Source organism: Stegostoma tigrinum, chromosome 27 (genome assembly GCF_030684315.1).
Source record: "Stegostoma tigrinum isolate sSteTig4 chromosome 27, sSteTig4.hap1, whole genome shotgun sequence".
In the NCBI taxonomy this organism is placed as follows: Eukaryota; Metazoa; Chordata; class Chondrichthyes; order Orectolobiformes; family Stegostomatidae; genus Stegostoma; species Stegostoma tigrinum.
The window spans coordinates 41,642,146-41,659,232 of NC_081380.1; the positions used below are offsets into that span (position 1 = coordinate 41,642,146).

At 46.0% G+C, this 17,087-nt stretch overlaps 1 protein-coding gene across 1 annotated transcript in view; it reads left to right on the top strand.

The window, feature by feature from the left end:
- The window catches only part of dph1 (diphthamide biosynthesis 1), a 685,989-nt gene extending 669,428 nt beyond the window's left edge, over positions 1-16,561 (top strand). The window contains exon 12 of the mRNA XM_059655332.1: positions 16,160-16,561. Within this exon, the coding sequence (XP_059511315.1) occupies positions 16,160-16,279 (120 nt within the window). The 3' untranslated portion in view covers positions 16,280-16,561. The remainder of the gene's footprint in view (positions 1-16,159) is intronic.
- Positions 16,562-17,087: the final 526 nt, after the last annotated feature.

Genomic DNA, 17,087 nt, shown 5'->3' on the forward strand with positions numbered 1-17,087 from the left:
GGGAAACATTGACTCAAATGCTAACCTGCCTTCTTGTTTTTGCTACCAAAGTGGATAAACTCACACTTATCCACATTATACTTCACCTCCCATTCATTTGCCCACTTATTCAACTTGTCCAAATCACACTGAAGCACCTCTGCATTATAGAAACATAGAAAATAGGTGGAGGAGTAGGCCATTCATCCCTTAGAGCCTGCTCCATCATTCAGTATGATCATGGCCAATCATCCAACTCAGTCCCCTGTTCCCACTTTCTCCCCGTACCCTTTGATCCCTTTGGCTCTAAAAACTGTATCTAACTCCTTCTTGAAAACATTCAATGTTTTGGCCTCAACTGCTTTCTATGGCAGAGAATTCTACAGGCACACCACTTCCCGGTGAAGACATTTCTTCTTAGTCCTAAATTGCCTATCCAGTTTTTTTAGACTGTGACACATAGTTCCAGACTCTCCAGTCATCACGAACATCCGTGGGGAGTAAACCTGGAATTGCATGCGATTTCCTCAGCTTCCCGCTGTCCTTACTCCCATATCCTGGCACGATCTGTCCCTACCTCATTCCTCTTCAGTTAGAATCCTCAACCTGCCCACATGGTCTCTGATCTTGATTCTCAAATAGCATCCTAAAAGGTTCAGATGGTACTGCCTTCATCCCAATTGGATACAACGCACCCTCCCAGATTGTCCTGGAGTCTCCCGGGTACTGGAGCTATGGCCTTAACTACTCCATGGAAAGATCTCTTTCTGGAGAGCAAGGAATTGTGGGTGTTACTGCCGCCATTATGATTCAATTCCCATGAGGATTGACAAGGATATAAACAGAGTTTGTCTGTTATCAACTTCCTCAGCAACCAACACTGACTAACCGATAGTCTTCAACATCTTGTGCAATGACCTCCAATTGCCTTCAGTGACCCGCACCCTCCCTCCTCATCTGTCTTCCATTCTGACTCATTCTTTATTACTGTCTACACGTTTTCACTCTTCACCACAATTTCCATTTTTTTCACACTCAGGTTCTGTCTTGCTTTCCCCACACACATTCTCCTTGCCCCATTATTTCTCAATATCCTTTTCTTCCTCTTTCCTCCCTTGTCTTTCTCCACTCCACATGTTCCTCTTCTCCCTCATTCATTTTTCTCCCCCATCTCATTTCTCTCACCGCTGCTCTTTTTGTCTCTATCCCTCCCTCCCACCACCATTCCCTCCCGTCACTCTTTCTCACCTCTTTCATTCCTCCATCTGCCCTTTCTTTCCTACTGACTGTTGCTGTCACACTCTCGCACTCCCACCTCCCTGAGAGTTACGTTTCGGTCACTATCGTATCCAATTACTTCCTCCTGTAAAATGTGGGAATTCCAACAGATGCTAGAAACTGAGCTTTTCATTCATTAACAGATGTTTCATTGTTTATATAAAAAAGAAACAGCCTCAGAAAAAAGGAGTATTTTTAATAACTGCAAAGTGGGAATGACATTGAGCCAAACAGTTTGAGGACAGTGGACTCAGGCTGAGGTGGGGGAAGGGAAGCCAGCACCATCCGACATCATTCCCCATACACTCAACATACCTGAGCAGGAACAAACAAAAGAGACAATAAAACCAGGGTACTGTCATCTTGTGGCTTTTCTTTCTCTCTCTGTACTTTGTGAGATTTATTTATATTTCCCATTTCGCAGCTGTTGAGTGGGAGCATTTCTGGCATTTAATGATTTATTCGGGTCTCGAGTAGTGTTTGCTTTATTGTTAATTGCTATGAAATAAATCCCAAATTGGCTCGACTCTGTATATTGCTGCCATAAGTTACTGTCTCCCCTCCTGCTCTGCCAGGGAGCTGCTCACTTTAAAGTAAGCAGTGCCATCCACAGACAGCATCGAGCATTTCAACCTCAGTACATTGAATTTACACCAGATAAACAGATTTTAAAAAACTGAAAGAACTAGTTCCCATCAGTTCTGAGGAAGGGTCACTGGAGCTGAAACATTAACTCTGATTTTGCTCAACAGATGCTGCCAGACCTGCTGAGCTTTTCCAGCAATTTCTGGTTTTGTTCCAGATAGACAAATCATTTGGCCCAATTGTCCTCCACACCAACTCCACGTGAGCCTTTATCACATCATTTTATTGCACCCTATTTGCATAATCTTTGATTCCTTTCCCATTTACTTGTCTATCTAGCTTCTCCTTCTAAACATGTACGCAATTTGCCTCACTTGCTCCCTATGGCTGTGGATTACACATTCTCAACATTCTTTAGTTTCAAAAAAAACCTGCTGAATTCTTTATTGGAATTGTTAGTGACATTTCTTCCTTTATGATCTCTAGTTTGGTCTGCGCAACGAGTGAGAATTTTTTTTTACTTCTCTCCTTTAAACTGAGTAGGGAGGAGAAGGGAACTGGTGATGGTGTGTGGTAATTCAAAGGGACTCAGCAGGGTAATAGAGCAGAATAGCAATTTAGCTCATAATACCAGAGCGTGACTGGAAAGGAGAGACAGTGCAAAATTACAAATGCAGATAAGGCCAGAGATTGCCAAAATGTTAAAAAGGCTCTGTTTCTGAATATGCACAGCCTTCACAGCAAATGAATGAATTGTTAGTATAGATAAAATTAAGAATGTATGACCTGATAACTATTACACAGACATGGTTGCAAGATAACCAAGACTGGGACCTAAATATTGAAGGGCATTTCACATTTCAAACGATAGAAAGTTAGGGAAAAATAGAGGTGGGGTAGCTCTGTTAATTAAGAGTGTCATTAGTACAATAGTGAGAGGAGATCTTCGTTTGAAAGACGTCAAATCAGTTTGGGTAGGGAAACAGGAAAGTAAGAAGTGATGGCAAAGGTTAGTGGCCAGGAGGGAGGTGCTGGTATAGTGGTATTGTCACTCGAATATTAATCCAGATTAATATTCTCAGGACCCAGGTTTGAATCCCACCACAGCAAATGGTGGAATTTGAATTTAAAACAAAGATCTGGAATTAAAAATCCACTGATGACCGTGAAACTGTGCTGAGCGTTGGAAAAACCCATCTGGTCCACTAATGTCCTTCAGGAAAGGAAATCCGCCATCCTTACCTGGTCTGGCCTAGGTACCACTCAACCCACAGCAATGTGGTTGACTCTGAACTGCTCTCTGAAATGGGCTAGCAAGCCCCCATGTTCAAAGACAGCTAGAAACAGGCAACAAATGTTGGCCAGCCAGCAACACCCACGTCCACAAGTGAATTAAAAAAAAGAAGCTTGACATGCAATCTGGGCTCTGCAAAACTTCCATTAAGAACAAACCAGTAGCAATAAAATAATGTAGTGTTAATTGGGTCACAGACTTTGGGCAAGAAATATAGCGGGGAGGTGGTGAAGAACTTACTCATTTTATTTGAAGCTGATAGGTAAATTTTGAACAGAAGAGGGAGTCGCAGGTTATGAGGTGCATAGCTATGAATTATATCGCATATAACTCTGGCAGATAGGAAAGTGGAGCTGAGAGCACGAGGAGCTCAGCCAAGATGATATTGAACAGGCACCTCCTCCTTTTGTGTCATTTATGTATTCCGCAGTTATATGTTTAACAGTGCAAATGGGAGCCATGTCTGTGTGTTGTGTAGCAGCAGAGACAATCAGTGATCTCAGAGGAAAACTGGATGGGTACTTGAGGGAAATAAACTTGCTAGGCTAAGAGATTAGAGCCTGGGAAAGGGACTCACTGTGGCCTGCTCTAGAGAGAGCTGCCAGGGCTTGTTGGAAAACATATCTCGTTCACTAATGTCCTTCAGGGAAAGAAATCTGTTGTCCTTACCTGGTCATGCCTACATGTGACTCGAGACCCACTGAAATTTGGCTGACTCTCAACTGCTCTCTGAAATGGACCAGCAAGCCACTCACTTCAAATAAACTAGGGTCAATAAATGGTGGCCAGCCACAAATGAATGAAAATAATTAAAATAAATAAAGGTCACCTGTAGGGGTAGTTTGTAGACCCCCTAACACTATTTACACTGTAGGACAGAGTATACCCAAAGAAGTAAATGCGGTATGCAAGAAATTTTCCACAATAACTGTGGGTGACTTTAATGTACATTTAGATCGGGCAAATCAGATTAGCAAAGGTAGCCTGGAAAATTAGCTTATAGAGTACATTTTGGGACATTTTCTTGGAGTACACTCTGGAGCCAACCAGGGAGCAGGCTACTCTAGACTTAATAATGAGGAATGAGACAGGCTCCTGGTAAAGGAGCCTGTAGGGGTCAGTGATCATAACACAACAGAATTTCAAAATCGGGTTAAAGGGGAGAGATGTGGGCCAACACTATGTTTTAAACCTGAATAAAACAATATACAGAGAATTAGCTTAAGTGAACTGAAAAACTGGATGATGAAGTAGGACAGTAAAGATGCTGTGGTAGGCTTTTCAAGGAGATATTTTATAACTCTCAGCAAATATATCCCAGCAAGAAATAAAGACTTTTTTCAAAGATCGCACATCAGGATAGTATCAACTTGACAGAAAAACATACAAATGTGTACAGTGGTAGGACAGAAGATTGGCAAAATTGTTGGCATGGGTAGACAGTGAAGAAGGTTTTCTGAGATTACAGAGGGATCTTGATCAGATGGGTCAATTGGCTGAAAAATAGTAGATGGAGTTTAATCTAGATAAATGCGAGCTCGTGCATTTTGGTGCAACAAACAAGGTTAGGGCTTATACAGTTAATGGTAGGACTTTGGGTAGTGTTGTAGAACAGAGAGTTTAGGATGCAGCTACATAATTTTTTGAAGTTTGCATCACATATAGACAGGGCAGTCAAAACGGCATTTGGCATGCTTACCTTAATTGCCTTTGAGTATAGAAATTGGGAAGTCATGTCGAGGTTGTACAGGACATCAGTGAGATCTCTTCTGGAGTGCTGTGTTCAGTTGTGGACGCCCCGTTTTAGGAAGGATATTATTAAGCCAGAGAGTTTCAGAAGAGATTTACCAGGATGTTGCCATGCATGGAAGGTTTGAGTTATAAAGAAAGTTTGGGACTTTATTCACTGGCGGGAAAGAGGTTGAGAGACAATCTGATAGAAGTTTATAAAATAATGAGGTATAGATTGAGTTAATGGTAGTTGTATTTTCCCCAGGATGTGGATTTCAAGACTAGGGGGACACATCTTTAACATGAGAGGAAACATTGAAAAAAGACGAGAGGCAATTTTTTTACACTGAGGGTGGCTCGTGTAGAATGAACTTCCTGGGGAAGTGGTGGATGTGGGTGCAATTACAATGTTTAAGAGACATTTGGATAGGTACATGAATAGGAAAGGTTTGGAGGGATATGGGCCAGGAGCAGGCAGGTGGAACTATCTTAGCTTGGAATTATACATTGGCATGGACTGGTTAGACTGAAGTGTCTGTTTTTATGCTGTATGACTCAATGATCAGCGAAGAATGACAAAAAATAACCCAAAGGGAGAAAGTAGAGTGTTGAGAGAAACATAGAACAGCACAATACAGGCCCTTCGGCCCATGATGTTGTGCCAACCGACTATCCTACTCTAAGACCAAACTACCCTGCATAAGCTACATTTTACTATCGATAAAAATTAGCCAGTAGTATAAAAATCGATAGTGAGAGTTTCTACAAGGATAACTAAAGGAAGTGTTGGTATTCTAGAGAATGAGTCTAGGAATCTGATCATGGAAAACCAGGAAGTAGTGGAGGTATTGAACTGGTATTTTATGTTTGTCTTCACTGTAGAAAACTTTCCAAAGATGCTTGAAGATCTGGTGATGAGTGGAAGGGACGAACTAATAATAATCACCATCGGCAGGCAAAAGATATATTGGAAAACTTATTTGACCAAAAGGATGACAGTCTTCCAGGATCAGATGGATTGTATCTGAGGGTCTTAAAAGGAGTAGCTGCAGATACAGAGGATTTATTGATTATAATCTTTTAAAATGCCTTAGATTCTGGAAGGATCCTAGTAGATTAGAAAATAACAAATAGAACACCTGTATTCAACAAAGGAGGCATTCAGGAAAAATGGAACTATAGGCCAGTCAGCCTGACATCTATTATTTAGGTGATTAGCAAAATATTAGAAATGAGTAATGTGCTCAGGCAAAGTTAACATGAATGAGTAAGGGAAATTGAGTTTAACAATTTATTGGAGTGTTTTGCGGAAGTAAGAAGTAAGGTGGATAAGGTGGTAGTGGGGGATATGTAGATTTGGCATACATCCATTTCCAAAAACCATTTGATGAGGTGTCTCACCACAAACAAGAATTCTTGGTGAAGGACACAGCTTATCAGCGTAGGTAAAGGATTGGTTACTTCAGTTAGTTGTAATTAATTTAGTGTCCAAGGATCAATGTTGGAACTTCAGGTAGTTACAATCTATATCAATGATGAATGGACCCAGTGTATAGTTGCAAAACATGCTGATGCCATCAAGGTAGGTAGAGAAGAAAGTGATGAAGAAAAGGGTAGAAAATGATGTGGGGAAAAGGAGTGAACAATTCTTGGAGATATGCAGGAATGCAAAGTTGAAATTAAAATCAGATCATGCGCTTGTTGAATGCAGTGTAGGCGCGAAGGCCATATTGTTTGCTCAGATGATTGGCTCTGATCATATTGAATGGTGCAGCAGGCCTGAAGGGCTGAATAGCCTATTCCTGCACCTCATTCTTCTGAAACGTTTGAACCTTTTGTTTTCAAAGAAAGGAACTTCAGTCTGTTCAGTCTTTCCTCAGATTGTATTAACAGCCTCTCAGTTCTGGTATCATCCTTATCAATCTGTTTTTGCACCTTCTCCAGTGCCTATCTTTTTTAAAAATGTAGCGACTAGTATTGGAGCCATGCAAAGTATTCCAAGTGTAATATCAAAACTATCACAGACCTAAAAACAAACAAAACAAAATTGGAGAAGCTGGCACTGTTTTCCTCAGGGAAGAGAGGATTCGGAGGAGATTTGATAGAAATGTTTGAAGTCATGAGAGGACTGAATAGAGTTGATATTTAGAAACTGTTCCCTTTGGTAGAAGCCTTGAAATGGAGTGCACAGCTTAAGGTAATTGGCAAGAGAAGCGATGCAGACACAAAGAAATTTTTTCACCCAGTGAATGTTTGGAATCTGAAATGCGTTGCCTGAGAGTGTGGTGGAGGCAGGTTCAGTTGAGGCTTTCAAAAGTGAATTAGATCCTTATCTGAAAGGAAATTTTTCCAGGAGTCTGGGGGAAATGGCAGGCGAATGGCATTAGGTAAATAAATCGTCGGGAAAGCCATCGCAAACACAGTAGGCTGAATGGCCTCCCATTTTATCATTTCGAAGAATTTGCATCTAATGTAGTGCTTTATCAGATTTGCAGAATGCCTCAGTGTTAGGGCTGGGTACAGCACAAACCAGTGCTCCATGTCCACTCAATCACTGGAGCCCGTTGTCAGACAGGGATGAGATGGACCACAAACCACGTTTTCACGCTGCATTGTGACTTGCTATTGTTGCTATTCCTGAGTCACTTCTCTATTGTATACCACCTTCCCTGGTCTCACAGCCGGGAGTGAAAACCTTGCATTTTGAAAGTTGTTGTACGTCAACAGCATCATCAAAGGGAAAATAACAAAATCTTAAAACAAATTAGTGTCAACATTACTGTTTTGTCCTGGTTAGGAACTGAAGTGATGTAGAGGCATATCGATATTCTGGCAACACGGTCTGTTCGTTTTGGCTGGAGACCGATTGTGGAATTCCCAGTGTAATGCTCCACGCTGCCCTGTAACTGATAATATTTAGAGATGGATCATCTCTAAAGCCAGCTCTCTGTGAAATCTCATAGTGTGTCATATTCCCAATCATCTGTCTATGACTCTGTTGGAAGGAGACTTAATTTCAGCGATGTGCTTATCACTGGAAGGTCACACTGAGCTCCGCTCCTGTCAAGCGAATCAGTTCAGTGTGAGTTCGTACTGTTAACTGTAGGTAAATTGCAGACCACATTGAAGAGTGGAATTTTATTGTTCCGGATTCCTTTTTCCTGTTCACTGCCATCCCGTGCAATTGCCTGATGCACTGAGACAGAACAAAGCCGTAACCTGACACTTGCAAGGAAATCAGCTCGAGTAAATACCCCAAAGAGTTGCTTTCATTGGCCCCTTCAGTTATCAGCACCATGGGATCCACGCTTCCTGACTGCACACAACTGCAGGTCACACTGCAATAATGCAGCTTGCATTTACCCCCAGCGCGCACAACACAACAAAATGGCCTAAATACTTCACATAGTCGAGCCAGATGGTTCGTAAGAGAGACAGAGATGGAGGGTGCAGGAGAAGATTTAGAACAGGGAGACGGTGAGAGCAGGAGAAGAGTAAGGAGAGATGTAAGGAGCGGGAGAGGACTATGGGGAGATGGTGAGAGAGGGAGGAGTAAGGAGATATGGAGGGAGTGGGAGAAGAGAAAGGAGAGATGGAGGGAGTGGGAGAGGAATAAGGAGAGATGGAAGGAGTGAAAGAGGAGTAAAGGTATACGGAGGGAAGGGAAGAAATAAGGAAAGATGGAGGGAGTGGTAGAGGAGCAAAGAGAGATGGAGGAAGTGGGAGAGGAGTAAGGAGAGATGGAGGGAGTGGGAGAGGAGTAAAGACAGATGGAGGAGGTGGGAAGAATAAGGAGAGTTGGAGGGCACGGAGGAATAAGGAGAGATTGAGGGTGTGGAGGATTGATAGGCTGGATGGAACAGAAGGATTAAGATGAGAGGAAGTGGAGTGAATTCAGGAGATATGTAGTTTATTTATTGGAGGATATGGAGTTTGAAGCTTAGATGAGGGTCAAACACATCAGGATTGGATCGCAGCATTGAATCACAGTGGAAAATCAGTTTTGGCCAAGATTCCTGACGGATCAAGTTCCTCTGTTCCCTACCATATAGTTTATGGAACATGACCCAAATTTTCTCCTTAAAGAGGGAGAAAGGATCATCTTAATCCGCTCTGACAGCCCTCCTGGAGTCTGGATATTGTGTGGGAATAGAATAGGGTGTGGATGCAACACAGCTATAGAATCTCTTTCACAGCAGTGCATGGAATTTACTGCCCAGCAACGGGGAAAATTCCACGCTCCATATGTGCCTCCCCTCACCCCTTTTATTTCAAACTCATCCAACATCTCCTTCTGTTCCTCCCTCCCTCATCTGTTTAACTAACTTTCCTTAAACACACTGGCCTCACTTACTCCCATCTGCACCTTCCTCACTGCCTGGACATACAGCCCAAAACAGCTCACAGACTGCACTCCCACAGTACTGCACCTCTGTCAGAGCGGCACCCCCTCAGCACCGCACCTAAATCAGAGCGGCACCCCCTCAGCACCGCACCTCTGTCAGAGCGGCACCCCTTCAGCACCGCACCTAAATCAGAGCGGCACCCCCTCAGCACCGCACCTAAATCAGAGCGGCACCCCCTCAGCACCGCACCTCTGTCAGAGCGGCACCCCCTCAGCACCGCACCTAAATCAGAGCGGCACGCCCTCAGCACCGCACCTCTGTCAGAGCGGCACCCCCTCAGCACCGCACCTAAATCAAAGCGGCACGCCCTCAGCACTGCACCTCTGTCAGAGCGGCACCCCCTCAGCACCGCACCTCTGTCACAGCGGCACCCCCTCAGCACCGCACCTCTGTCAGAGCGGCACTCCCTCAGCACCGCATCTCTGTCACAGCGGCACTCCCTCAGTACTGCACCTCTGTCAGAGCGGCACTCCCACAGCACCGCGCCTCTGTCAGAGCGGCACCCCCTCAGCACCGCATCTCTGTCACAGCGGCACCCCCTCAGCACCGCACCTCTGTCAGAGCGGAACTCCCTCAGCACCGCACCTCTGTCAGAGCGGCACTCCCTCAGTACTGCACCTCTGTCAGAGCGGCACTCCCTCAGCACCACATCTAAGTCAGAGCGGGACTCCCTCAGCACCACACCTAAGTCAGAGCGGCACTCCCTCAGCACCGCACCTAAGTCAGAGCGGCACTCCCTCAGCACCGCACTTCTGTCAGAGCGGCACTCCCACAGTACTGCACCTCTGTCAGAGCGGCACCCCCTCAGCACCGCACCTCTGTCAGAGCAGCACTCCCTCAGCACCACACCTAAGTCAGAGCGGCACTCCCTCAGCACCGCACCTCTGTCAGAGCGGCACTCCCTCAGTACTGCACGTCTGTCCAAGCGGCACTCCCTCAGCACCGACCCTCTGTCAGAGCGGCACTCCCTCAGCACCACATCTAAGTCAGAGCGGGACTCCCTCAGCACCACACCTAAGTCAGAGCGGCACTCCCTCAGCACCGCACCTAAGTCAGAGCGGCACTCCCTCAGCACCACACCTCTGTCAGAGCGGCACTCCCTCAGCACCGCACTTCTGTCAGAGCGGCACTCCCACAGTACTGCACCTCTGTCAGAGCGGCACCCCCTCAGCACCGCACCTCTGTCAGAGCAGCACTCCCTCAGCACCACACCTAAGTCAGAGCGGCACTCCCTCAGCACCGCACCTCTGTCAGAGCGGCACTCCCTCAGTACTGCACGTCTGTCCAAGCGGCACTCCCTCAGCACCGACCCTCTGTCAGAGTGGCACTCCCTCAGTACTGCACGTCTGTCCAAGCGGCACTCCCTCAGCACCGACCCTCTGTCAGAGCGGCACTCCCTCAGCACCGCACCTCTGTCAGAGAGGCACTCCCTCCTTCATGCACTCAGAGCATGCAGAGGAATTGTACAAAATGCGGAGGATTGGAATTGTGGGAGATATAACAGTTTGGATCGGACATTGACTTGCTGAAGGACGACAGAGGGTGGTCGTTGATGGGAAATGTTCATCCTGGAGACCAGTTACTAGTGGTGTACCGCAAGGGTCGGTGTTGGATCCACTGCTGTTCGTCATTTTTATAAATGACCTGGATGAGGGCGTAGAAGGATGGGTTAGTAAATTTGCAGATGACACTAAGTTCGGTGGAGTTCTGGATAGTGACGAAGGATGCTGTAGGTTGCAGAGAGACATAGATAAGCTGCAGAGCTGGGCTGAGAGGTGGCAAATGGAGTTTAATGCAGACAAGTGTGAGGTGATGCACTTTGGTAGGAGTAACCGGAATGCAAAGTACTGGGTTAATGGTAAGATTCTTAGTAGTGTAGATGAGCAGAGAGATCTCGGTGTCCATGTACACAGATCCTTGAAAGTTGCCACCCAGGTTGACAGGGCTGTTAAGAAGGCATACAGTGTTTTAGCTTTTATTAATAGAGGGATCGAGTTCCGGAACCAAGAGGCTATGGTGAAGCTGTACAAAACTCTGGTGCGGCCGCACTTGAGTATTGTATACAGTTCTGGTCACTGCATTGTAAGAAGGATGTGGAAGCTTTGGAAAGGGTGCAGAGGAGATTTAGTAGGATGTTGCCTGGTATGGAGGGAAGGTCTTACGAGGAAAGGCTGAGGGACTTGAGGCTGTTTTCATTAGAGAGAAGAAGGTTGAGAGGTGACTTAATTGAAACATATAAAATAATCAGAGGGCTAGATAGGGTGGATAGGGAGAGCCTTTTTCCTCGGATGGTGACAGCGAGCATGAGGGGGCATAGCTTTAAATTGAGGGGTGAAAGATATAGGACAGATGTCAGAGGTGGTTTCTTTACTCAGAGAGTAGTAAGGGAATGGAACACTTTGCCTGCAATGGTAGTAGATTCGCCAACTTTAGGTACATTTAAGTCGTCATTGGATAAGCATATGGACGTACATGGAATAGTGTAGGTTAGATGGGCTTGAGATTGGTCTGACAGGCCGGCACAACATCAAGGGCCAAATGGCCTGTACTGTGCTGTAATGTTCTAATCCTCCAGCAGAGCTGCACCCCCTCAGTACTAACCCTCTGACAGAGCGGCACTCCCTCAGTACTGCACCTCTGTCAGAGGGGCCCCCCCTTGGTACTAACCCTCCATCCGAGCTGCACTCCCTCAGTACTAATCCTCCAGCACAGCTGCACTCCCTCGGTACTAATCCTCTCGCAGAGTGGCACTCCCTCAGTACTAATCCTCCAGCAGAACTGCACTCACTCAGTACTGACCGTTTGACAGAGCGGCACCCCCTCAGTACTAATCCTCCAGCAGAGATGCACCCCCTTGGTACTGACCCTCTGACTGAGCGGCACCCCCCTTCATACTAATCCTCCAGCAGAGCTACACTCCCTTGGTACTAATCCTCTAGCAGAGTGGCACTCCTTTAGTACTAATCCTCCAGCAGAGCTGCACCCCCTCAGTACTGACCCTTTGACAGAGCGGTACCCCCTTAGTACTGACCCCCTTACACAGCAGCATTCTCTCAGTACTAACCCCCTTACACAGCAGCATTCCCTCAGTACTAACCCTCTTACACAGCAACATTCCCTCAGTAGTAACCCTCATACACAGCAACATTCCCTCAGTAGTAACCCTCATACACAGCAACATTCCCTCAGTACTAACCCCCTTACACAGCAGCATTCCCTCAGTACTAACCCACTTACACAGCAGCATTCCCTCAGTACTAACCCCTTTACACAACAGCATTCCCTCAGTACTAACCCTCTTACACAGCAACATTCCCTCAGTACTAACTCCCTTACACAGCAACATTCCCTCAGTACTAACCCCCTTACACAGCAGCATTCCCTCAGTACTAACCCCATTACACAGCAGTGTTCCCTCAGTACTAACCCTCTGACATAGCAGCATTCCCTCAGTACTAACCCTCTTACACAGCAGCATTCCCTCAGTCCTAACCCTCTTACTCAGCAGCATTCCCTCAGTACTAACCCCCTTACACAACAGCATTCCCTCAGTACTAACCCCCTTACACAGCAGCATTCTCTCACTACTAACCCCCTTACACAGCAGTGTTCCCTCAGTACTAACCCTCTGACATAGCAGCATTCCCTCAGTACTAACCCCCTTACACAACAGCATTCCCTCAGTACTAACCCCCTTACACAGCAGCATTCCCTCAGCACTAACCCCCTTACACAGCAGCATTGCTTCAGTACTAACCTTCTTACAGTCCAGCATTCCCTCAGTAGTAACCCCCTTAAACAGCAGAATTCCCTCAGTCCTAACCCTCTTACACAGCAGCATTCCCTCAGTAGTAACCCCCTTACACAGCAGCATTCCCTCAGTACTAACCTTATTACAGTCCAGCATTCCCTCAGTTATAACCCCCTTACACAGCAGCATTCCCTCAGTACTAACCCCCTTACACAGCAGCATTGCCTCAGTACTTAACTTCTTACAGTCCAGCATTCCCTCAGTAGTAACCCCCTTACACAGCAGCATTCCCTCAGTACTAACCCCCTTAAACAACAGAATTCCCTCAGTCCTAACCCTCTTACACAGCAGCATTCCCTCAGTACTAACCCCCTTACACAGCAGCATTGCCTCAGTACTAACTTTATTACAGTCCAGCATTCCCTCAGTTATAACCCTCTTACGCAGCAGCATTCCCTCAGTACTAACCCCCTTACACAGCAGCATTGCCTCAGTACTAACCTTATTACAGTCCAGCATTCCCTCAGTTATAACCCTCTTACACAGCAGCATTCCCTCAGTACTAACCCCCTTACACAGCAGCATTCCCTCAGTGCTAACCTTCTTACAGTCCAGCATTCCCTCAGTAGTAACCCCCTTACACAGCAGCATTCCCTCAGTACTAACCCCCTTACGCAGCAGCATTGCCTCAGTACTTAACTTCTTACAGTCCAGCATTCCCTCAGTACTAACCCCCTTACACAGCAACATTCCCTCAGTACTAACCCCCTTACACAGCAGCATTCCCTCAGTCCTAACCCTCTTACACAGCAGCATTCCCTCAGTACTAACCCCCTTACACAGCAACATTCCCTCAGTACTAACCCCCTTACACAGCAGCATTCTGTTAGCACTAACCCCCTTATACTGCAGAATTCCCTCAGTACTAACCCCCTTACACAGCAACATTCCCTCAGTACTAACTCCCTTACACAGCAGCGTTCCCTCAGTACTAACCCTCTGACAAAGCAGCATTCCCTCAGTACTAACCCCCTTACACTGGAGCATTCTCTCAGTCCTAACCCTCTTACTCAGCAGCATTCCCTCAGTACTCATCCCCTTACACAGCAGCATTCCCTCAGTACTAACCCCCTTACACAGCAGCATTCCGTCAGTCCTGACCCTCTTACGCAGCAGCATTCCCTCAGTACTCACCCCCTTACACAGCAGCATTCCCTCAGTACTAACCTTCTTACACAGCAGCATTCCCTCAGAACTAACCTCTGACATAGCAACACTGTCTGAGTGGTATCCTGGGAGTCCACTCTTGGTTTTGCAAACAAAGCTTTGTATTTGTATATTCCACGCATGTCCTAATGCACCTTAAAGCAAATGAAGAGATTTTTTAACGATGTAGAATGAATGAAGGAGATGAGGCAGCCAGTTTGTACAGCGGTGAGTTCATTGATCAGATGACGCAGGTCAGCAATATTGTTTGAGAGGTGGATATCCCATAAAGAATACTGCACAGAACTCTGATGGTTTTCCAGTCTTGGACCTTTTTTGGAAGATGGGGCAGAAACAGCAAATGCTGGAGGGATACAGTAGCACTGGCAGCATCTGTGCGCAGAGAAACCGAGTTTGTAGAGCCTCAAGTCTGGTATGATCTTTTCAGATGCATTTAAGTTTAAGGTCTCATCCGAAAGGCAGTAGCTCAGGCAGTGTGGCATGCTGTCAGTGCTGGATGGAAGCCGAGGCGAGTGCATGGAGCTGGATGGAGCTCTGTATCAGTCTGGAGTCTGAGCTCAGTTCTCTGGAATGAACTTAGAACATAGAACATAGAACAGTACAGCACAGAACAGGCCCTTCAGCCCACGATATTGTGCCGACCATTGATCCTCATGTATGCACCCTCAAATTTCTGTGACCATATGCATGTCCAGCAATCTCTTAAATGTCCCCAATGACCTTGCTTCCACAACTGCTGCTGGCAACGCATTCCATGCTCTCACAACTCTCTGTGTAAAGAACCCGCCTCTGACATCCCCTCTTTACTTTCCTCCAACCAGCTTAAAACTATGACCCCTCGTGCTAGCCATTTCTGCCCTGGGAAATAGTCTCTGGCTATCAACCCTATCTATGCCTCTCATTATCTTGTATACCTCAGTTAGGTCCCCTCTCCTCCTCCTTTTCTCCAATGAAAAGAGACCGAGCTCAGTCAACCTCTCTTCATAAGATAAGCCCTCCAGCCCAGGCAGCATCCTGGTAAACCTCCTCTGAACCCTCTCCAAAGCATCCACATCTTTCCTATAATAGGGCGACCAGAACTGGACGCAGTATTCCAAGTGCGGTCTAACCAAAGTTTTATAGAGCTGCAACAAGATCCCACGACTCTTAAACTCAATCCCCCTGTTAATGAAAGCCAAAACACCATATGCTTTCTTAACAACCCTGTCCACTTGGGTGGCCATTTTAAGGGATCTATGTATCTGCACACCAAGATCCCTCTGTTCCTCCACACTGCCAAGAATCCTATCCTTAATCCTGTACTCAGCTTTCAAATTCGACCTTCCAAAATGCATCACCTCACATTTATCCAGGTTGAACTCCATCTGCCACCTCTCAGCCCATCTCTGCGTCCTGTCAATGTCCCGCTGCAGCCTACAACAGCCCTCTATACTGTCAACGACACCTCCAACCTTTGTGTCGTCTGCAAACTTGCTGACCCATCCTTCAATGCCCTCATCCAAGTCATTAATAAAAATTACAAACAGTAGAGGCCCAAGGACAGAGCCCTGTGGAACCCCACTCACCACTGACTTCCAGGCAGAATATTTTCCTTCTACTACCACTCGCTGCCTTCTGTTGGCCAGCCAATTCTGTATCCAGACAGCTAAGTTCCCCTGTATCCCATTCCTCCTGACCTTCTGAATGAGCCTACCATGGGGAACCTTATCAAATGCCTTACTGAAGTCCATATACACCACATCCACAGCTCGACCCTCATCAACTTTTCTAGTCACATCCTCAAAGAACTTGAGTCTGGCAACTTCTGACCCAAGAGTCCCTGGTTCTTCTAGTCTGGAAACTCTGTGTTATATTGGGTTTGGATGCTGTGCTCTCATTAGTCTGATGTGGTTTTGTTTTCTCACTCAGGGGAAGCCAACAGAGGTACAGCCCACAGCCTCAGTGGGGCAATGCATAGACCAAAGCTGCCAGCAGGAATCAGCATGTAAAAGTCAGCTGGAGGAACACTCTCTCCCTCCAAGGCAATGACGAGGCAACTCTGAGCCTGACCTTTGACGGTACACCAGAGGGAGTGAACAACAGGAGGAACCGAGTCAAGATAAACGCGGGCCATCCAGTTCAGTTCGGCTTTGATGTTTGTTCAGCTCCTGTTTGATAGCGCTGTACAGATTACATAGTTCTGAAAATTCCAACATTCTTGTGTTTCAGGGATGTTTCACATATCTGGAAATAATCAAAGTTTTTTTTTAATTTGAGGGGAACTCTGGAAGAGTTTCAAAGTAACTTTCAATAAAATGTAAATGAATCAGACGAGTATGGGCTACTTTTGACCACTATTTCTTGTTCTGCTAAGACATCAGTAGCTTTGAGATTGCAGTCGTTCAAGGACCCTGATGGCTAAAATACACATCAAACCCTCAAACTCTGGTACTTAAAGGAGACGCAATGGGTTAGTTGCCATGCCACTAGACTAGTCCTTTATTCCTTAATGGGATGATGGTGTTGCTGGCGAATTAGCATTTATTGCTCATCCCTAATTACCCAGAGGGCAGGTAAAAGTCAACCACATTGCTGTGGGTCTGGAGTCACATGGAGGCCAGACCATGTAAGGATGGAAGTTTCCTTCCCTAAAGGATATAGTGAACCAGATGGGTTTTCTCCCAACAATTGACAATAGATTCATGATCAACATTAGATTCTTAATTCCAGATATTTACTGAATTCAAATTCCACCGTCTGCCGTGGTGGGATTCAAACCCACTTGCCAGAATGTTGCCCAGGTCTCTGGATTAATAGTCTAGTGATAATACCCCTAGGCCATTGCCTCCCCCAAGTA